This window comes from Somniosus microcephalus, chromosome 11 (assembly GCF_052327205.1).
Source record: "Somniosus microcephalus isolate GS21.2 chromosome 11, FLI_Smic_1.0, whole genome shotgun sequence".
Taxonomy (NCBI): Eukaryota; Metazoa; Chordata; class Chondrichthyes; order Squaliformes; family Somniosidae; genus Somniosus; species Somniosus microcephalus.
The window spans coordinates 233,060,411-233,083,400 of record NC_140997.1 but is presented as its reverse complement, the minus strand read 5'-3'; the positions used below and the strand labels follow the sequence as shown (position 1 = coordinate 233,083,400).

General features: G+C 52.0%; 1 protein-coding gene across 1 annotated transcript in view; it reads right to left on the bottom strand.

Moving 5' to 3' along the window:
* Positions 1–5,387: 5,387 nt before the first annotated feature.
* The window catches only part of LOC147111338 (uncharacterized), a 161,454-nt gene continuing 143,851 nt past the window's right edge, over positions 5,388–22,990 (bottom strand). Inside the window, exons 29-33 of the mRNA XM_086000011.1 lie at positions 20,973–21,017; positions 14,692–14,834; positions 7,572–7,755; positions 6,654–6,855; positions 5,388–5,505 (exon numbers count right to left, since the gene is read on the bottom strand). Coding sequence (XP_085856137.1) covers positions 6,669–6,855; positions 7,572–7,755; positions 14,692–14,834; positions 20,973–21,017 — 559 coding nt within the window. The 3' untranslated portion in view covers positions 5,388–5,505; positions 6,654–6,668. The remainder of the gene's footprint in view (positions 5,506–6,653; positions 6,856–7,571; positions 7,756–14,691; positions 14,835–20,972; positions 21,018–22,990) is intronic.

Below are 22,990 nucleotides of genomic sequence, written 5' to 3'. Positions count from 1 at the left end.
TGTCAAATCTTTCTCAGAAAGCAGCCTTTTCTGTGTTCCTTCACTTAGGAGACCGCAGACGAATTTGTCTCGAAGAGAATCTGCCAGTCCTGCCCCGAATTGGCAGTGCTTTGATAGCTTTCTTAATTCGGTGAGGTAATCAGCGTTACTTTCATTCTTGTGCTGATTCCTCTTGAAGAATTTGAATCGTTCCGCTATCAGCAGCGGTGTTGGGTTTAAGTGCTCCTGTAGGGTATCAACAATTTCCTTAAAATTCTTGTCCTTTGGTTTGGCTGGAGTGATTAAGTTTCGTAACAGCCCGTATGTCTTTGCGCCCATTAGATTTAGAAGTGCTGACACCTTTTTATCATTTTCTATTCCATTTGCTGTGCAATATACCGCCACTCTTTCCACATATGTGGTCCAATCCTCTATATCATTATCAAAAGCATCAATATTGCCAGCCTTAGGCATCCTGGAAAAAAAATGGCGCTTCCCGCGCTTTCCTTTCTTCCCTGCAGAAAAAATATGGCGCTCCCCACGCTTTCCCGCCGCTGCTGCTGCTGACAACGCTGTTTTCCGCGTTTTTTTTAAATTAATTTTTTTATTTACAGGTGGAGACTCGTTCCCGCCGGACTCTCTGGGACTTTTCCCCCCCTCTGCTAGGTCCGAACGCCGACCTGCTTTGCAGCGCCGGCCGTCTCCCGAGTGCTCCCCCCTGTCTGTTTCTGCTTGCCACCGCCTTCGCTGCTTGGCCTCGCTGCAGAGCCAGCCGATGGAGCCCCAGCCCACCGCCCAGGAAGGGTTATTGCAGTACCTGCCACCAGCTCGGCTAGCTGGTGAAACCACAGTTTTTTGTTTTTTTTTCTTGCTTTTCTTCGACTTTGGACGTCTGAGGAATCGATGTCCTTGAGGTGCTGCCGAATTGCAGGTAAGTCCGTTTCCAATTCGTCGCCACTGTTGTATCCGTGTGTTAATAGAGACACTGAAGGCAGGAGTTAGTTTCACAGGTGTTTACTGAACAAAGTCTGGAGGTGAACTAACTGATACAACACAATATACAGGCTTATATAGCCCGAGTGGCCATTACCGGCATTACAGTACACAGGGGGCTCTTAAAGGCACATACACTACAGTCGCTGGGTCAAAATCCTGGAACTCCCTCCCGAACAGCACTGTGGGAGTACCTTCACCACACGGACTGCAGTGGTTCAAGGCGGCGGCTTCTCAAGGGCAACTAGGGATGGGCAATAAATGCTGGCCTTGCCAGCGACGCCCACATCCCAAAAAAAACTGCAGCGCTCCCTCAGCACTGCCCTGGGAGTGTCAGCCTGGACTACATGCTCAAGTCTCTGGAGTGAGGCTTGAACCCACGAACCTCTCACTCAGAAGGGACAGTGCGTCCGAGGCAAGCTAATGCTCGAGAAGAATATTTACCTGCTCTTACTGACTATAAATTCTGCCAAATGCTTTTTTTTAAACAAAGTGACATAAATATATGCCAATAGCTGCTGATTGTAACAATCAAATTAAGACATGAGATTCACAACTTAATCAATTGGTTAAAAAAGGAAAGTGTTATTGTTCTTGTTCATGATCTGGCCCAGATTCCCCGGCTGTCAGTGAACACGATACAAGTTTTGGTAAATAATGAATCAGAGTAACCAGGCCTGCAGCCGAGATTTACTCAGTCTTTGGGTGCCAAGAAAAATCAACCAATGCTCGTTCCCGATTCAGTTATCATCAAACGTTCCAGCTGTCCACGTTTTAGCAGCTCCCGGTCCGACAGCGCCTCGAATTTAAAATTCTCATCCTTGTTTTCAATGGTCCTCGCCCCCTCCCTCTCTCTGTAACCTCCTCCAGCCCCACAACCCTCCGAGATCTCTGCGCTCCTCTAATTCTGGCCTCTTGAGCATCCCCCGATTTCCATCGCTCCACCATTGGCGGCCGTGCCTTCAGCTGCCTAGGCCCCGAGCTCTGGAATTCCCTCCCTAAACCTCTCCGTCTCTCTCTCCTCCTTTAAGACCCTCCTTAAAACCGACCTCTTTGACCAAGCCTTTGGTCACCTGTCCTAATATCTCCTTATGTGGCTCGGTGTCAAATGTTGTCTGATAACACTCCTGTGAAGTGCCTTGAGATGTTTTATATATATTTATCCCCCAACCAACATCACTAAAACAGGTTATCTGGTCATTTATCACATTGCTGTTTGTGGGATCTTGCTGTGCACAAATTGGCTGCCACGTTTCCTACATTACAACAGTGACTACACTTCAAAAAGTACTTCATTGGCTGTAAAGCGCTTTGGGACGTCCTGAGGTAGTGAAAGGCGCTATAGAAATGCGAGTTTGTCTTCTGTCTTTCTATCATGCTGCCAGTTACATTAATAGGCTAACATCAGTGCTTCGCTGATGCACTAACAACAGTGGAACACTTTGATATATTTCCACAGGTGGGCTGGCTGCACGTGTCAGTGGCTGGAACAAACTAACCCAGGAAGTGACAATCATTTTCCACCACCTTACACACACCAAGCTCGAGTTATAGAGCAGGGGCACTGAATCACCATGTTGTCATTCAAAATTCAATTCATCTATTAATTATCTTTATAATGGAGCTCAGTTATGTTTCTACTTTACATTCTTTATCTCCACCCCGCATGTTATCCCGTGTGAATCACGCTCCAACCCGTGTGTTATCCCGTGTGAGTCACACTCCACCCCGCGTGTCCCAGGACGTCCCAATGCACTTTACAGCCAATGAAGTACTTTTTGAAGTGTAGTCACTGTTGTAATGTAGGAAACGCGGCAGCCAATTTGTGCACAGCAAGATCCCACAAACAGCAATGTGATAATGACCGGATCATCTGTTTTACTGATCTTGGTTGAGGGATAAATATTGACCAGGACACCAGGGAGAACTCTCCTGCTCTTCTCCGAAATAGTGCCAGAGGATCTTTAACGTCCACCTGAGAGAGCAGACGGAACCTCGGTTTAACATCTCATCCGAAAGACGGCACCTCCGACAGTGCAGCACTCCCTCAGTACTGCCCTGGGAGTGTTTGATGGGACAGTGCAGAGGGAGCTTTACTCTGTATCTAACCCATGCTGTACTTGCCCTGGGAGCGTTTGATGGGACAGTGTGGAGGGAGCTTTACTCTGTATCTAACCCGTGCTGTACCTGCCCTGGGAGCGTTTGATGGGACAGTGTGGAGGGAGCTTTACTCTGTATCTAACCCGTGCTGTACCTGCCCTGGGAGCGTTTGATGGGACAGTGTAGAGGGAGCTGTAAAGTCTGTGGGTTGTGCAGTTAATTACGACACAGACTTCAGGAGCAACATACAACAGGACTTTACTATTCGAAGGTCAGGGCGAATCTGCCCTATAAATCATGCCACAGCACTTATATACCGGTGTGGTCACCGTCGGTATTACCGTATACAGAAGCCAAACAAGTAGTGCCACACCTAAAATAGTTCTCTTAAAGGTGAACGGTTACATACAATAGTCTCTTAAAGGTAGACGGTTACATACACTACAGGAGCTTTACTCTGTATCTAACCCGTGCTGTACCTGCCCTGGGAGTGTTTGATGGGACAGTGTAGAGGGAGCTTTACTCTGTATCTAACCCATGCTGTACCTGCCCTGGGAGTGTTTGATGGGGACAGTGTAGAGGGAGCTTTACTCTGTATCTAACCCGTGCTGTACCTGCCCTGGGAGTGTTTGATGGGGACAGTGTAGAGGGACTTTACTCTGTATCTAACCCGTGCTGTACCTGCCCTGGGAGTGTTTGATGGGACAGTGTAGAGGGAGCTTTACTCTGTATCTAGCCCGTGCTGTACCTGCCCTGGGAGTGTTTGATGGGACAGTGTAGAGGGAGCTTTACTCTGTATCTAAACCCGTGCTGTCCCTGCCCTGGGAGTGTTTGATGGGACAGTGTAGAGGGAGCTTTACTCTGTATCTAACCCATGCTGTCCCTGCCCTGGGAGTGTTTGATGGGACAATGTAGAGAGTGCTTTACTCTGTATCTAACCCGTGCTGTACCTGCCCTGGGAGTGTTTGATGGGACAGTGTAGAGGGAGCTTTACTCTGTATCTAACCTGTGCTGTACCTGCCCTGGGAGTGTTTGATGGGACAGTGTAGAGGGAGCTTTACTCTGTATCTAACCCCGTGCTGTACCTGCCCTGGGAGTGTTTGATGGGACAGTGTAGAGGGAGCTTTACTCTGTATCTAAACCCTGCTGTACCTGTCCTGCGAGTGTTTGATGGGACAGTGTAGAGGGAGCTTTACTCTGTATCTAACCCGTGCTGTACCTGCCCTGGGAGTGTTTGATGGGACAGTGTAGAGGGAGCTTTACTCTGTATCTAACCCGTGCTGTACCTGCCCTGGGAGTGTTTGATGGGACAGTGTAGAGGGAGCTTTACTCTGTATCTAACCCGTGCTGTACCTGCCCTGGGAGTGTTTGGTGGGACAGTGTAGAGGGAGCTTTACTCTGTATCTAACCCGTGCTGTACCTGCCCTGGGAGTGTTTGATGGGACAGTGTAGAGGGAGCTTTACTCTGTATCTAACCCGTGCCGTACCTGCCCTGGGAGTGTTTGATGGGACAGTGTAGAGGGAGCTTTACTCTGTATCTAACCCGTGCTGTACCTGCCCTGGGAGTGTTTGATGGGACAATGTAGAGAGTGCTTTACTCTGTATCTAACCCGTGCTGTACCTGCCCTGGGAGTGTTTGATGGGACAGTGTAGAGGGAGCTTTACTCTGTATCTAACCTGTGCTGTACCTGCCCTGGGAGTGTTTGATGGGACAGTGTAGAGGGAGCTTTACTCTGTATCTAACCCCGTGCTGTACCTGCCCTGGGAGTGTTTGATGGGACAGTGTAGAGGGAGCTTTACTCTGTATCTAAACCCTGCTGTACCTGTCCTGCGAGTGTTTGATGGGACAGTGTAGAGGGAGCTTTACTCTGTATCTAACCCGTGCTGTACCTGCCCTGGGAGTGTTTGATGGGACAGTGTAGAGGGAGCTTTACTCTGTATCTAACCCGTGCTGTACCTGCCCTGGGAGTGTTTGATGGGACAGTGTAGAGGGAGCTTTACTCTGTATCTAACCCGTGCTGTACCTGCCCTGGGAGTGTTTGGTGGGACAGTGTAGAGGGAGCTTTACTCTGTATCTAACCCGTGCTGTACCTGCCCTGGGAGTGTTTGATGGGACAGTGTAGAGGGAGCTTTACTCTGTATCTAACCCGTGCCGTACCTGCCCTGGGAGTGTTTGATGGGACAGTGTAGAGGGAGCTTTACTCTGTATCTAACCCGTGCTGTACCTGCCCTGGGAGTGTTTGGTGGGACAGTGTAGAGGGAGCTTTAAAATAAAACAGGTTCACAACTACAAAAGAATGACACGTATAAAGTGAAACTGAACAACAGCCTCCTTTATTTCAATCATTAAATAGATGCAGCATTTCACTTTCCACGTTGCACAGCTTTCTGGGAATTCCAGATCTCACGGATTTCTCTCAAGCACACGAGAAGCTGAAAAGCAAATGAAGGGTTTGACTTTAGTTCAGGTTGGAGTGACGCTGCTTCAGTCTCTTTCCTCGACAGTCACGCCCCTCAAAGCCAGTGCGCAGGTACAAAAAATAATTTGAAAGGCTAACGGAATGTTGGCCTTTGTATCGAGGGGGCTGCAATACACAAGGGTGGGAGTTACATCACAGTTGTAGAGAGCTCTGGTCAGACCCCCTCTGGAGTCACTGGGTTCAGTTCTGGGCCCCGCCCCTCAGGAAGGATAGATCGGCCTCGGAGGGGGAGCAACACAGATTCACCAGAATAATACCGGGGCTTAAAGGATTAAACTATAGATCACCAGAACTGGAGCCAGTGCTCGAGGTCGGTCTGACCAGTTGCCTGTACAGTTTGGTCTTGCCCTCCTCTGACTTGTAGACTATTGTGTGACTGTGTAGGTTCATCATATTAAAAGAGGTTAGGGAAGAGACAGCAGAGGCACCGTTACATATATACAACAGTTCTTTAGAAAAGGGAATAGTGCCAGAGGACTGGCGGACAGCTAATGTGATTCCTATATTGAAAATGGGAGATAGAGCAAGTCCCAGGAACTTAGTTAGCTTAACATCAGTGGTAGGAAAGATAATGGAAACTTTACTCAAAGATGTAACAGACTCATGACTAAAGTTAGAGCAAGGGGAATCAGGGGGCAGGTAGCAGAATGGATAGCAAGCTGACTACAAAACAGAAAACAGAGAGCAGAGGTTAAGGGCAGTTATTCAGACTGGCAAAAGGTGGGAAATGGTGCTCCACAGGGATCGGTGCTGGGATCACTGTTGTTTACAATTTATATTAATCATCTGGACTTGGGAATCGGAAGTGTAATTTCAAAATTTGCAGATGAGACCAAATTGAGAGACGTAGTTAATACAAAAGGAAGATTGCAAAAAGGAGGAGAGAGAGGCGGAGAGGTTTAGGGAGGGAATTCCAGAGTTTAGGGCCCAGTCAGCTGAAGGCAGGGCCGCCAATGGTGGAGCGATTAAAATCGGGGGATGCGCAGGAGGCCGGAATGGAGGATCGCAGAGATCTCGGGAGTTGTAGGAGGGGGTTGCAGAGATCGGGAGCGGCGAGGACATGGAGGGATTTGACTAGTCTGAACACTCGGAACTTCATACCCAACATTCAGCTCGTCATTTCAAGGGGATACAGGTGGTGGTTGTTGACAGGGTGTAGACTTTCCTCTCAATCAGCTTGGGCCCGTGTTTAGTGAACGGGAGCTTGTAGTTTGGGAACCGTTCCTTCAGCAGCCTCTCCTCCAGGGGCGTCGGCACCGGCATCTTAGGGGGAGCGTAGGCGTCTCTCACTACGACCAACATGCTGGGGAAACACAAACAATAGGTTGGACTTCGGGGCCATCGGAGAGCCCTGACCCCCCTCACCCTTCCTCCGCCCTCCCCATCCCCTCCCCCTTCCCCCCTTACCCTCCTCACCCCTTCCCCACTTCCCACACTTCCACCCCTTCCCCTCCCCCCACTTCCCCCTCACCCTCCCCCCACTTCCCCCTCCCCCGACCCCGTCCCTCTCCCTGACCCCGTCCCCTCTCTCCACCTTCCTCTCCCCCCATCGCCTCTCCCTGACCCCGTCCCCTCTCTCCACCTTCCCCTCCCCCATCGCCTCTCCCTGACCCCGTCCCCTCTCTCCACCTTCCCCTCCCCCCATCGCCTCTCCCTGACCCCGTCCCCTCTCTCCCCTTCCCCGCCCCCTCCCCCCACTTTCCCCCTCCCCCGACCCCGTCCCTCTCCCTGACCCCGTCCCCTCTCGCCACCTTCCTCTCCCCCCTCCCTCCTGACCCCGTCGCCTCTCCCTGACCCCGCCTCCCTCTCCCCCTTCCCCGCCCCCTCCCCCTCCCTCTGCCCCCCCTCCCCCTCCCCCCACTTCCCCCTCCTTCCGCTCTCCCCTCCCCAGCCCCCTTCCCCTCCCTCACCTCCCCCTCCCTCACCTCCCCCTCCCTCACCTCCCCCTCCCTCACCTCCCCCTCCCTCACCTTCCCCTCCCTCACCTCCCCCTCCCCATGGGTCACAAAGTCAGCTGACCGGTTCTGGGGATCCTCTGGAAAAGGCGGCTGACCAGGAATCGCCAGTTTTCCAACCGGCGGGAGCCATGGCGGGAACTTCAGCGAGAGCGGGTATGGTACCCGCCCTCGAGGGCGGCTGGGGCGAGACAGTGGGCAGCTTTGGATAACCGGAGGAGACGTTTTCTCTGCGTGAGCCTCCATCACTGGAAGCAAAGGGTCAGCCAGTCAGTCACGGTGCGGCCGCAGTACATTGAGTTAATTCAAGAACAATAACTTGTATTTATATAGCGCCTTTCACATCGCAAAAACATCCCCAAGAAACTTCACACAAGCGTTACAAAACAAAAGCTCATTAAAATTTAGGTACAGGTACAGCAAGCAATTAGGAAGGCAAATGGCATGTTGGCCTTTATTGCAAGGGGGTTGGAGTATAAGAGTGAGGAAGTCTTGCTCCAATTGTACAGGGCCTTGGTGAGACCACACCTGGAGTACTGGGCACAGTTCTGGTCTCCTTATCTAAGGAAGGATACACTTGCCTTGGAGGCGGTGCAACGAAGGGTCACTAGATTGATCCCTGGGACGAGAGGGCTGTCCTATGAGGAGAGATTGAGTAAATTGAGCCGATACTCTCTGGACCCGAGTTCGAATCCGGCCTCGGGTGACTGTCTGTGTGGAGTTTGCACATTCTCCCCGTGTTTGCGTGGGTTTTCTCCGGGTGCTCCGGTTTCCTCCCACAGTCCAAAGATGTGCGGGTTAGGTTGATTGGCTATGATAAATTGACCCTTAGTGTTAGGGGGATTAAATACGTGGGGTTACGGGGATAGGGTGGGATATGTGTCGGTGCAGGCTCGATGGGCCGAAATGGCCTCTATCTGCACTGTGGGGTTTCTGTGATTTCTGTGATTCTGTGATTCTGAGGGGGATCGACAGGGTAAATGGTGAGAGGTTGTTTCCCCTGGCTGGAGAGCCTAGAACTAGGGGACATAGTCTCAGGATAAGGGGTCGGCCATTTAAGACTGAGATGAGGAGGAATTTCTTCACTCAGAGGGCGGTGAATCTTTGGAATTCTCTGCCCCAGAGGGCTGTGGAGGCTCAGTCGTTGAGTATATTCAAGGCTGAGATCGATAGATTTTTGGACTCTAGGGGAATCGAGGGATATGGAGATCGGGCGGGAAAGTGGAGTTGAGGTTGAAAATCAGCAATTATCTTATTGAATGGCGGAGCAGGCTCGAGGGGCCAAATGGCCGACTCCTGCTCCTAATTCTTATGTTTTTAATGTAATTCTTTAGCAAATCCAATCACACCACAGACTAAACATCCTCCAACATTTCCTGTTGGGGAGCTCTCATCATTCCCACCTTTGCCCAAGTCATCTTCCTTCTCATGAAGCACAACTAGCTCGATGAGGCGCGCGAGGAGTCAGGGCGCCGTGGGGGAGGGTAATCGCCGTCACAGTGCATTAAAAAAAAAATTGTTTATGGGATGTGGGCGTCGCTGGCAAGGCCAGCATTTATTGCCCATCCCTAATTACCCTCGAGAAGGTGGTGGTGAGCCGCCTTCTTGAACTGCTGCAGTCCGTGTGGTGAAGATACTCCCACAGTGCTGTTAGGGAGGGAGTTCCAGGATTTTGATCCAGCGACGATGAAGGAACGACGATATATTTCCAAGTCAGGATGATGTATGACTCGGAGGGGAACTTGGAGGTGGTGGTGTTCCCATGCGCCTGCTGCCCTTGTCCATCTAGGTGGAAGAGGTCACGGGTTTGGGAAGTGCTGCCGAAGAAGCCTTGGCGAGTTGCTGCAGTGCATCTTGTAGATGGTACACACTGCAGCCACGGTACACCGGTGGTGGAGGGAGTGAATGTTTAAGGTGGTAGATGGGGTGCCAATCAAGTGGGCTGCTTTGTCCTGGATGGTGTTGAGCTTCTTGAGTATTGTTGGAGCTGCACTCATCCAGGCAAGTGGAGAGTATTCCATCACACTCCTGACTTGTGCCTTGTAGATGGTGGAAAGGCTTTGGGGAGTCAGGAGGTGAGACACTCGCCGCAGAATACCCAGCCTCTGACCTGCTCTTGTTGCCACAGTATGTGTGTGGCTGGTCCAGTTAAGTTTCTGATCAATGGTGACCCCCAGGATGTTGATGGCGGGGGATTTGGCGATGGTAATGCCGTTGAATGTCAAGGGTCGGTGGTTAGACTCTCGCTTGTTGGAGATAGTCATTGCCTGGCACTTCTGTGGCGCGAATGTTATTTGCCACTTATTAGCCCAAGCCTGAACATCGTCCAGGTCTTGTTGCATGCGGGCATGGACTGCTTTATTATCTGAGGAGTTGCGAATGGAACTGAACACTGCAATCATCAGTGAACATCCCCACTTCTGACCTTATGATGGAGGGAATGTCATTGAAGCAGCGGAAGATGGTTGGGCCTAGGACACTGCCCTGAGGAACTCCTGCAGTGACATCCTGGGGCTGTGATGATTGACCTTCAACCACCACAACCATAATTGATACAAAAATTGGCCGTGTGGTTGATGGAGGAAGAAAGCTGTAGACTGCAGGGAGATATGGATGGACTGGTCAGGTGGGCAGAAAAGTGGCAAATGGAATTCAATACAGAGAAGTGTGAGGTAATGCATTTGGGGAGGGCTAACAAGGCAAGGGAATACACATTAAATGGTAGGACACTGAGAAGTGTAGAGGATCAGAGGGACCTTGGAGTGCATGTCCACAGATCCCTGAAGGTAGCAGGACAGGTAGATAAGGTGGTTAAGGCGGCATACGGGATACTTGCCTTTATTAGCCGAGGTATAGAATATAAGAGCAGGGGGGTTATGCTTGAACTGTATAAAACACTAGTTAGGCCACAGCTAGAGTACTGCGTGCAGTTCTGGTCACCACATTACAGGAAGGATGTGATTGCACTGGAGAGGGTGCAGAGGAGATTTACAAGGAAACAAAAGCAAAATACTGCGGATGCTGGAAATCTGAAATAAAAACAGACAATGCTGGAAACACTCAGCCGGTCAGGCAGCATCTGTGGAGCGAGAAACAGAGTTAACGGTTCAGGTCGATGACCCTTCGTCAGAACTGGAAAAAGCTGGAGATGTAACAAGTTTTTAAGCAAGTGTAGGGGCCGGGAAAGGGGGGAGGGGAGGAAAGAACAAAAGGGAAGGTCTGTGATAGGGTGGAAGGCAGGAGAGGTTAAAAGACAAAAGGGATGATGGCGCGAGGCAAAAGGAGATGGTAATGGGACAAGTAAAGAAACAAAAGATGGGTCCAGGTGAGGTGTAAATGGGAATGGCAGAATCATCAGCAGCTGCCATCCGAAAAAATAGGGGCCGAGGTTATGGTCTGAAATTGTTGAACTCGATGTTGAGTCCAGAAGGCTGTAAAGTGCCTAATCGAAAGATGAGGTGCTGTTCCTCGAGCTTACGTTAAGCTTCGTTGGAACAGTGTAAGAGGCCGAGGATGGAGAGGTCCGAGTGGGAGTGGAGCAGAGAATTAAAGTGACAGGCGACCGGAAGCTCGGGGTCGCCCTTACGGACTGAACGGAGGTGTTCCGCAAAGCGGTCACCCAATCTGCGTTTGGTCTCCCCAATGTAGAGGAGACCCCATCGTGAGCAGCGAATACAGTATACTAGATTGCAAGAAGTACAAGTAAATCGCTGTTTCACCTGGAAGGGGTGTTTGGGGCCCTGGACAGTGGGAAGGGAGGAGGTAAAAGGGCAGGTGTTGCATCTCCTGCACTTGCACGGGAAGGTGCCAGAGGAAGGGGAGGAGGTGTTGGAGGTGATTGAGGGGTGGACCAGGGTATTGCGGAGGGAGCGGTCCCTACGGAATGCTGAAAGGGGAGGTGAGGGGAAGATGTGTTTGGTGGTGGGATCACGCTGGAGGTGGCGGAAATGGCAGAGGATGATCCGTTGAATGTGGAGGCTGGTAGGGTGAAAGGTGAGGACACAGGGAACCCTATCGTGATTCCGGGAGGGAGGGGAAGGGAAGTGGAATGCACATGGTCAAGGGCCGTGTCAACCACGGTAGAGGGGAATCCTCGGTTGAGGAAAAAGGAAGGCATGTCGGAAACACTGGTGTGGAAGGTGGCATCGTCGGAGCAGATTTATGAGGATGTTGCCAGGACTGGGAATTTTAGCTATGAGGAAAGATTGGATCGGCTGGGGTTGTTTTCTTTGCAATAGAGGAGGCTGAGGGGAGACTTGATTGAGGTGTATAAAATTATGAGGGGCCTGGATAGAGTGGATAGGAAGGGCCTATTTCCCTTAGCAGAGAGGTCAATAGCGAGGGGGCAGAGATTTAAAGTAATTGGTAGAAGGATTAGAGGGGAGTTGAGGAGAACTTTTCTCCCCCAGAGGGTGGTGGGGGTCTGGAATTCACTGCCTGAAAGGGTGGTAGAGGCAGAAACCCTCATCGCATTTAAAAAGTACTTGGATACGCACTTGAAGTGCCGTAACCTACAGGGCTACGGACCTAGAGCTGGACAGTGGGATTAGGCTGGATAGCTCTTTGTCGGCCGGCACAGACATGGCCTCCTTCTGTGTCGTAAATTGCCATGATTCTATAGCCATCTTCCTTTGTGCTAAGTATGACTCCAGCCAGTGGAGAGTTTTCCCCCTGATTCCCATTGACTTCAGTTTTACTAGGGCTCCTTGATGCCACGCTCGGTTAAATGCTGCCTTGATGTCAAGGGCAGTCACTCTCATCTCACCTCTGGAATTCAGCTCCGTTGTCCATGTTTGGACCAAGGCTGTAATGAGGTCGGGAGCTGAGTAGCCCTGATGGAACCTAAACTGAGCATCCGTGAGCAGGTTATTGGTGAGTAAGTGCTGCTTGATAGCACTGTCGATGACACCTTCCATCAGTTTGCTGATGTTTGAGAGTAGACTGATGGGGCGGTAATTGGCCAGATTGGATTTATCCTGCTTTTTGTGGACAGGACATACCTGGGCAGTTTTCCAAATTGAGTACTTGGTGCACAGTGAACAGTTCTGGGTCTCCATACTATAAAAAGGCAGTAGAAGCACTGGCGAAAGTGCAAGAAAGATTTACAAGGATGGTACCAGAACTGAGAGATTACAGCTATCGGGAAAGATTGAACAGGTTAAGGCTTTTTCCTTTAGAAAAGAAAAGACTTAGAGGTGACCTGATCGAGGTCTTTATAATCATTAATGGGTTGGCCAGGGTCGATGTGGAGAGAATGTTTCCACTTGTGGGAGAATCCAAAACTAGGGGCCATCAATACAAGATAGATACTAATAAATCCAGGACAAAGCAGCCCGCTTGATCGGCACCCCATCCACCACCTTAAACATTCACTCCCTCCACCACTGGTGCACCGTGGCTGCAGTGTGCACCATCTACAAGATGCACTGCAGCAACTCACCAAGGCTTCTTCGGCAGCACCTCCCAAACCCGCGACCTCTACCACCTAGAAGGACAAGGGCAGCAGGCGCATGGGAACACCACCACCTCCAAGTTCCCCTCCAAGTCACACACCATCCTGACTTGGAAATATATCGGCCGTTCCTTCATCGTCGCTGGGTCAAAATCCTGGAACTCCCTCCCTAACAGCACTGTGGGAGCACCTTCACCACACGGACTGCAGCGGTTCAAGGCGGTGGCTCACCACCCGCTTCTCGAGGGCAACGAGTGATGGGCAATAAATGCTGGCCTTGCCAGCGACGCCCACATCCCATAAAAAAATGAATTTTAAAAAATCCAATCGGAAAATGAGGAGAAATGTCTTTAGAGAGTGTTGAGAATATGGAACTTACTACCACAGGGAGTGGTTGAGGCAAATAGCTTAGATGCTTTCAAAAGGAAACTACACGAGTACAGGAGAGAAAAGGGAATAGAAAGATGTGCTAAAAGGCTGAGATGAGGCAGAGGGAATGGGTGGAGACTGGTGTGGAGTATTCTTACCCAGTTTCCCAGGAGTGTCGGCTGTCGGCCGTGGCTCAGTGGGCAGCACGCTCTCTGTCGCCTCGGAGTCAGAAGGTTGTGGGTTCAAATCCCACTCCAGAGACTTGAGCACAAAAATCTCGGCTGACACTCCCAGTGCAGTGCTGAGGGAGTGCTGCACTGTCAAAGGTGCTGTCTTTCAGATGAGATATTAAACCAAGGCCCTGTCTGCTCTCTCAGATGGACATAAAAGATCCCATGGCAGTATTTCGAAGAAGATCAGGGGAGTTCTCCCCAGTGTCCTGGGTCAATATATCTATCCCTCAACCAACATCACTAAAACAGATTATCTGGTCATTATCACATTGCTGTTTGTGGGAGCTTACTGTGCGCAAATTGGTTGCCGCGTTTCCCACATTACAACAGTGACTACACTTCAAAAATTCTTCATTGGCTGTAAAGCGCTTTGGGACGTCCGGTGGTCGTGAAAGGCGCTGGAGCAATGCAAGACTTTCTTTCTTTAAATTACAAAAGGCGAGTCGAGGCAGAGCTCACAGACGCTGCCACGTGGAGAGATTCGGAGATCACGTTCTGTGCGGTCAGTGCCAGACACGGCCACCAACACTGGTCGACCCTGTTCCTGGAGCTTTCACCACATGACCTGCATTTCCAACCGCCCCGCCCGGTCAAACAGCCTTTCTCCACCATCTCCAATATATTTATAATAACTAATAAACAAAAGTGTTCCAAAAAAAAAAATGGGGAAAAATAAACCGCGCACTTTAAAAAAAATTTTTTAACGCCCCCGATAACTTTCTCCTGGGTTTTTTTCCACTGCCTCCAGTGTCCCAGGAGGTTAAGTTGCTGCAGACTCCGGGGTCAATCCTGGAGTGGTTGGCGACCCGAGTATCAGGGGTCATGGGGCAGGGGTCAGTCCCCTCACTGCTGGATCAGGAAGCGGGGAGGAAGGGGGAGATAGAGTCACCGAGCTCGCTCTAAGAGCAACGCTGGTCAAAGCCCGTGCTGCCCTCCCACCGAGAGCCCTGGGGGTAAAACAGTCAGGAAACAGACCCCCCCCAAAAAACAACTGAAAGAGCAAAGCAACGCTCTGACCCCAGACCGTCCTGCGCGTGGGAGAGAGGGGGAGAGAGAGAGGCAGAGAGAGAGAGAGAGAGAAAGTCAGAGAGCGAGAGAGACAGAGGGAGAGAGAGAGAGAGGTTCCGCACCTTGTTGCACAGGTTGCGGTTGGATGCAGCTCCCGTGCCTCTGCAAACTGCGTTGGCGCTTGATGCGTTGCATTTCTTGCAGCAAACGTCGCTCCTCATTCATCGCCTCGCGCTCCGACCTGGTTTTCTGCTGTGCCGCCCGCCTGGTGGTAAAGAGGACAATTCCCGTTCCGTTTAAAATGCGTTCCAGCGCCATTCCCGAAGATTCTTTCCCGGCGTAACATTTTTTTATGTTTCTTACTGTTGCTGCCCTCCCCCCACTTTACCCCCCTTCCCAGGTTTCTATCCCCCGTGCCCCCCCCCCACTTTACCCCCCTTCCCAGGTTTCTATCCCCCGTGCCCCCCCCCACTTTACCCCCCTTCCCAGGTTTCTATCCCCCGTGCCCCCCCCCACTTTACCCCCCTTCCCAGGTTTCTATCCCCCGTGCCCCCGCCCCCCCCCCACGTGTTCAGCCGTGCCTTGCTGTGTAACACTCTCTCGCCTCTGAGTGGGAAGTTCGTGGAGTCGAGCCCCATTCCAGAGGCTGACGCGCCCCGCCCGGTGCATCACTGAGGGAATGCTGCCCTGTCGGCAGTGCCATCTTTCAGATACGATGTTAATCCGAGCCCCTCTCAGCAAACCAGGGGGGCAGGGTGGGAGGTGAATTATCAACTCCTTTAGGACCGTTCTCTATCCTGGACTCTCCCCACCCATTTAATCTCCTCCCACAGCCCATGGACACTCTCCCCTATCACAGGCTCTACCCACCCATTTAATCTCCTCCCACAGCCCATGGACACTCTCCCCTATCACAGGCTCTACCCACCCATTTAATCTCCTCCCACAGCCCATGGACACACTCCCCTATCACAGACTCTACCCACCCATTTAATCTCCTCCCACAGCCCATGGACACTCTCCCCTATCACAGACTCTACCCACCCATTTAATCTCCTCCCACAGCCCATGGACACTCTCCCCTATCACAGACTCTACCCACCCATTTAATCTCCTCCCACAGCCCATGGACACTCTCCCCTATCACAGACTCTCCCCACCCATTTAATCTCCTCCCACAGCCCATGTACACTCTCCCCTATCACAGACTCTCCCCACCCATTTAATCTCCTCCCACAGCCCATGTACACTCTCCCCTATCACAGACTCTCCCCACCCATTTAATCTCCTCCCACAGCCCATGGACACTCTCCCCTATCACAGACTCTCCCCACCCATTTAATCTCCTCCCACAGCCCATGTACACTCTCCCCTATCGCAGACTCTACCACCCATTTAATCTCCGCCCACAGCCCATGTACACTCTCCCCTATCACAGACTCTACCCACCCATTTAATCTCCTCCCACAGCCCATGGACACTCTCCCCTATCACAGACTCTACCCACCCATTTAATCTCCTCCCACAGCCCATGGACACTCTCCCCTATCACGGACTCTACCCACCCATTTAATCTCCTCCCACAGCCCATGGACACTCGCCCCTATCACAGACTCTACCCACCCATTTAATCTCCGCCCACAGCCCATGTACACTCTCCCCTATCACAGACTCTCCCCACCCATTTAATCTCCTCCCACAGCCCATGGACACTCTCCCCTATCACAGACTCTACCCACCCATTTAATCTCCTCCCACAGCCCATGGACACTCTCCCCTATCACAGACTCTACCCACCCATTTAATCTCCTCCCACAGCCCATGGACACTCTCCCCTATCACAGACTCTACCCACCCATTTAATCTCCTCCCACAGCCCATGGACACTCTCCCCTATCACAGACTCTACCCACCCATTTAATCTTCTCCCACAGCCCATGGACACTCTCCCCTATCACAGACTCTACCCACCCATTTAATCTCCTCCCACAGCCCATGGACACTCTCCCCTATCACAGACTCTCCCCACCCATTTAATCTCCTCCCACAGCCCATGTGCACTCTCCCCTATCACAGACTCTACCCACCCATTTAATCTCCTCCCACAGCCCATGTACACTCTCCCCTATCACAGACTCTACCCACCCATTTAATCTCCTCCCACAGCCCATGGACACACTCCCCTATCACAGACTCTACACACCCATTTAATCTCCTCCCACAGCCCATGTACGCTCTCCCCCATCACAGACTCTACCCACCCATTTAATCTCCTCCCACAGCCCATGGACACTCTCCCCTATCACAGACTCTACCCACCCATTTAATCTCCTCCCACAGCCCATGTACACTCTCCCCTATCACAGACTCTACCCACCCATTTAATCTCCTCCCACAGCCCATGGACACTCTCCCCTATCACAGACTCTACCCACCCATTTAATCTTCTCCCACAGCCCATGGACACTCTCCCCTATCACAGACTCTACCCACCCATTTAATCTCCTCCCACAGCCCATGGACACTCTCCCCTATCACAGACTCTACCCACCCATTTAATCTCCTCCCACAGCCCATGGACACTCAACCCTATCACAGACTCTACCCACCCATTTAATCTCCTCCCACAGCCCATGTACACTCTCCCCTATCACAGACTCTACCCACCCATTTAATCTCCTCCCACAGCCCATGTACACTCTCCCCTATCACAGACTCTCCCCACCCATTTAATCTCCTCCCACAGCCCATGTACACTCTCCCCTATCACAGACTCTACCCACCCATTTAATCTCCTCCCACAGCCCATGTACACTCTCCCCTATCACAGACTCTACCCACCCATTTAATCTCCTCCCACAGCCCATGTACACTCTCCCCTATCACGGACTCTACCCACCCATTTAATCTCCTCCCACAGCCCATGTACACTCTCCCCTATCACAGACTCTACCCACCCATTTAATCTCCTCCCACAGCCCATGTACACTCTCCCCTATCACAGACACTACCCACCCATTTAATCTCCTCCCACAGCCCATGTACACTCTCCCCTATCACAGACTCTACCCACCCATTTAATCTCCTCCCACAGCCCATGTACACTCTCCCCTATCACGGACTCTACCCACCCATTTAATCTCCTCCCACAGCCCACGTACACTCTCCTCTATCATGGACTCTACCCACCTGTTTAATCTCCTCCCACAGTCCATGTACACTCTCCCCTATCACACCAACACTCTTCTCTATCTTCCTTGCTGCAATGCTCCATCTCACCCTCAGTAAGCTCCCCACTGGAGTGGAGCTAATTTACAGAACGGGAAACTGTTGAACCTCCGTCGCCTCCAGTCCAGGTCGTCCCTTCCCCTGTCGTCGAATTACAGTATGCAGACGACGCTTGCGTCTGCGCTCACTCGGAGGTCGAACTCCAAACCATCGTCAACACCTTCACTGAAGCGTACGAGAGCATGGGCCTTACACTAAACATCCGTAAGACAAAGGTCCTCTACCAATCTGCCCCCGCCACACAGTACTGCCCCCCGATTATCAAAATCCATGACAAGGCCTTGGACAATGTGGACCACTTTCCATACCTCGGGAGCCTACTGTAAACAAGGGCAGACGTCGATGACGAAGTCCAGCACCGCCTTCAGTGTGCCAGTGCAGCCTTCGGTCACCTGAGGAAGAGAGTGTTTGAAGACCACAACCTCAAACCCGGCACTAAGCTCATGGTCTACAGAGCAGCAGTGATACCCGCCCTGCTGTATGCCTCAGAGACATGGACCATGTACAACAGGCACCTCAAAGCACTGGAGAGGTACCACCAACGCTGCCTCCGCAAGATCCTGCAAATCCATTGGCAGGATAGGCACACCAATGTCAGTGTTCTCGCTCAGGCCAACATCCCCAGCATCGAAGCTTTGACCACGCTCGATCAGCTCCGATGGACGGGCCACGTCGTCCGCATGCCTGATACGAGACTCCCAAAGCAAGTGCTCTACTCGGAGCTCCGACACGGCAAGAGAGCCCTAGGTGGGCAGAGGAAATGCTTCAAGGACACCCTCAAAGCCTCCTTAAAAAAGTGCAACATCCCCACCGACACCTGGGAATCCCGGGCCCAAGACCGCACAAAGTGGAGGAGGAGCATCCGGGAAGGCGCCGAACACCTCAAGTCTCTTCGCCGGGAGCAAGCATAGAAACATAGAAGATAGGAGCAGGAGTAGGCCATTCGGCCCTTCGAGCCTGCTCCGCCATTCAATGAGATCATGGCTGATCATCCAAATTCAGTATCCTGTCCCTGCCTTCTCCCCATATCCCTTAATCCCTTTAGCCTTAAGAAATATATCCAACTCTTTCTTGAATATATTTAATGAACTGGCCTCCACCACCCTCTGTGGCAGAGAATTCCACAGGTTCACCACTCTCTGGGTGAAGAAATTCCTCCTCATTTCAGTCCTAAATGGCTTACCCCTTATCCTTAGACTATGACCCCTGGTTCTGGTCTCCCCGGCCATCATAAACATCCTTCCTGCATCTAGTCTGTCCAGGCCTGACAGAATTTTATAGGTTTCGATGAGATCCCCTCTCAATCTTCTAAACTCCAGTGAGTATAATCCCAATCGACACAATCTCTCCTCATACGTCATTCCTGCCATCCCAGGTATCAGCCTGGTGAATCTTCGCTGCACTCCTTCCATGGCAAGAACGTCCTTCCTCAGGTAAGGCGACCAAAACTGCACACAATACTCAAGGTGCGGTCTCACCAAGGCCCTGTACAACTGTAGCAAGACATCCTTGTTCCTGTACTCGAACCCTCTTGCTACGAAGGCCAACATACCATTTGCCTTCTTAACCGCCTGCTGCACCTGCATGCTTACCTTCAGCGACTGGTGCACAAGAACACCCAGGTCTCTTTGCACTTCCCCTTCTCCCAATCTATTGCCATTCAAATAATAATCTGCCTTCCTGTTTTTGCCACCAAAGTGGATAACCTCACATTTATCCACATTAGTGCATTTGCCATGTTTCTGCCCAATCACCCAATCTGTCCAAATCGTACTGGAGTTTCACGACATCCTCCTCACAGCTTACCCTCCCACCCAGCTTTGTGTCGTCTGCAAATTTGGAGATATTACATCCAATTCCCTCGTCCAGATCATTAATATATATTGTGAACAGCTGGGGTCCTAGGACCGATCCTTGCGGTACCCCACCAGTCACTGCCTGCCACTCGGAAAACGACCCGTTTATTCCAACTCTTTGCTTTCTGTCCGCCAACCAGTTCTCTATCCAAGTCAATACCTTGCCCCCAATCCCATGTGCCTTAATTTTGCACGCTAATCTCTTATGTGGGGCCTTATCGAAAGCCTTCTGAAAGTCCAAATACACCACATCCACTGGTTCTCCCTTATCTATTTTACCAGTTACATCCTCAAACAACTCCAGTAGATTAGTCAAGCATGATTTACCTTTTGTAAATCCATGTTGACTTTGTCCGATCCTGTCACTGCTTTCCAAGTGCTCTGCTATTACATCTTTTATAATGGACTCTAGCATTTTCCCCACTACCGATGTCAGGCTTACCGGTCTATAATTCCCCGCTTTTTCTCTACCACCTTTTTTGAATAGTGGGGTAACATTAGCTACCCTCCAATCCATGGGTACCGTGCCAGAGTCTATCGAGTTCTGGAAGATGACCAGCAATGCATCTACTATTTCTAGGGCCACTTCCTTAAGTACCCTGGGATGTAGATTATCAGGCCCTGGGGATTTATCGGCCTTCAGTCCCATCAATTTCCCTAACACCATTTCCCTACAAATACTGATTTCTTTCAGTTCCACCCTTTCATCAGACCCTATGTTCCCCGGCATCTCTGGGAGGTTGCGGAAGCCAAGCGCAGGCAGCGCAAGGAGCGCACGTCAACCCAAGCACCCCACCCACCCGCCCCTTCAACCCAAGCACCCCACCCACCCGCCCCTTCAACCACCGTCTGCCCCACCTGTGACAGAGACTGTAGGTCCCGCATTGGACTCATCAGTCACCTGAGAACTCATTTTTAATGTGGAGGCAAGTCATCCTCGGTTCCCAGGGACTGCCTAAGAAGAAGAAGAAGACCCTATCCTGGACTCTACCCACCCATTTAATCTCCTCCCACAGCCCATGTACACTCTACCCTATCATGGACTCTACCCACCCATTTAATCTCCTCCCACAGCCCATGTACACTCTACCCTATCATAGACTCTACCCACCCATTTAATCTCCTCCCACAGCCCATGTACACTCTACCCTATCATGGACTCTACCCACCCATTTAATCTCCTCCCACAGCCCATGTACACTCTACCCTATCATGGACTCTACCCACCCATTTAATCTCAAATGTAGAGTTTACTTTACCTCTGTAACTCCATGTTAATCCAGTCCGTAGGAGATCCTGCTGAACTGTTGAAAGAGAGAAATTTAATCCAAGTACAATGCATGCTCAGCATACATTTCCACCTGCCCCATTCCCCTGAAGGTGCTGACTCTCACTGGGGTACGGGTCCACTCCTCTCCTGAAGGTGCTGACTCTCACTGGGGTACGGGTCCCTCCTCTCCTGAAGGTGCCGACTCTCACTGGGGTATGGGTCCCCTCCTCTCCCGAAGGTGCTGACACTCACTGGGGTACGGGTCCCCTCCTCTCCTGAAGGTGCTGACACTCACTGGGGTACGGGTCCCCTCCTCTCCTGAAGCTGCTGACTCTCACTGGGGTACGGGTCCCCTCCTCTCCTGAAGGTGCTGACTCTCACTGGGGTACGGGTCCCCTCCTCTCCTGAAGGTGTTGACTCTCACTGGGGTACGGGTTCCCTCCTCTCCTGAAGGTGCTGACACTCACTGGGGTATGGGTCCCCTCCTCTCCCGAAGGTGCTGACTCTCACTGGGGTACGGGTCCCCTCCTCTCCTGAAGGTGCTGACACTCACTGGGGTACGGGTCCCCTCCTCTCCCGAAGGTGCTGACTCTCACTGGGGTACGGGTCCCCTCCTCTCCTGAAGGTGCTGACTCTCACTGGGGTACGGGTTCCCTCCTCTCCTGAAGGTGCTGACACTCACTGGGGTACGGGTCCCCTCCTCTCCCGAAGGTGCTGACTCTCACTGGGGTACGGGTCCCCATCTCTCCTGAAGGTGCTGACTCTCACTGGGGTATGGGTCCCCATCTCTCCTGAAGGTGCTGACTCTCACTGGGGTACGGGTCCCCTCTTCTCCTGAAGATGCTGACTCTCACTGGGGTACGGGTCCCCTCCTCTCCAGAAGCTGCTGACTCTCACTGGGGTACGGGTCCCCTCCTCTCCTGAAGGTGCCGACTCTCACTGGGGTACGGGTCCCCATCTCTCCTGAAGGTGCCGACTCTCACTGGGGTACGGGTCCCCTCCCTGAAGGTGCTGACTCTCACTGGGGTACGGGTCCCCTCCCTGAAGGTGCTGACTCTCACTGGGGTATGGGCCCCCTCCCTGAAGGTGCTGACTCTCACTGGGGTACGGGTCCCCATCTCTCCTGAAGGTGCTGACTCTCACTGGGGTACGGGTCCCCTCCTCTCCTGAAGGTGCTGACTCTCACTGGGGTACGGGTCCCCATCTCTCCTGAAGGTGCTGACTCTCACTGGGGTACGGGTCCCCTCCCTGAAGGTGCTGACTCTCACTGGGGTACGGGTCCCCATCTCTCCTGAAGGTGCTGACTCTCACTGGGGTACGGGTCCCCTCCCTGAAGGTGCTGACTCTCACTGGGGTACGGGTCCCCTCCCTGAAGGTGCTGACTCTCACTGGGGTACGGGTCCCCTCCTCTCCTGAAGGTGCTGACTCTCACTGGGGTACGGGTCCCCTCCCTGAAGGTGCTGACTCTCACTGGGGTACGGGTCCCCTCCCTGAAGATGCTGACTCTCACTGGGGTACGGGTCCCCTCCTCTCCTGAAGGTGCTGACTCTCACTGGGGTACGGGCCCCCTCCCTGAAGGTGCTCTCACTGGGGTACGGGCCCCCTCCCTGAAGGTGCTGACTCTCACTGGGGTACGGGTCCCCTCCCTGAAGCTGCTGATGCCTCACCCAATTCATCTTGCATGAGTCTAGTCTCTGAGTGACAGGTCGTGGCTGCTCACAAACACCCTCTTCAGCCAAGATCACTAGACATCAAACAGGAGTAGGAACCCTGCCTGATTTTGTCTGTCTGCTCTCTGCTCAATAACGCAGCGATGCTGAGGCCAATTTCAGACCCTACCACCAACCTGTCTGGGATCACTTAGCTTGCCAAAGGCCAAAGATTGAATGTGTGGCGCGGCCGGTCTCTGGGGCTCAGTACCATCCTGGGATACATTAATTTGCAACATGCCGTGTGGTGAGTGTAGCGAGCTCGGGAGGAACAGGTGACTTTGGACCTCTGGTTCCC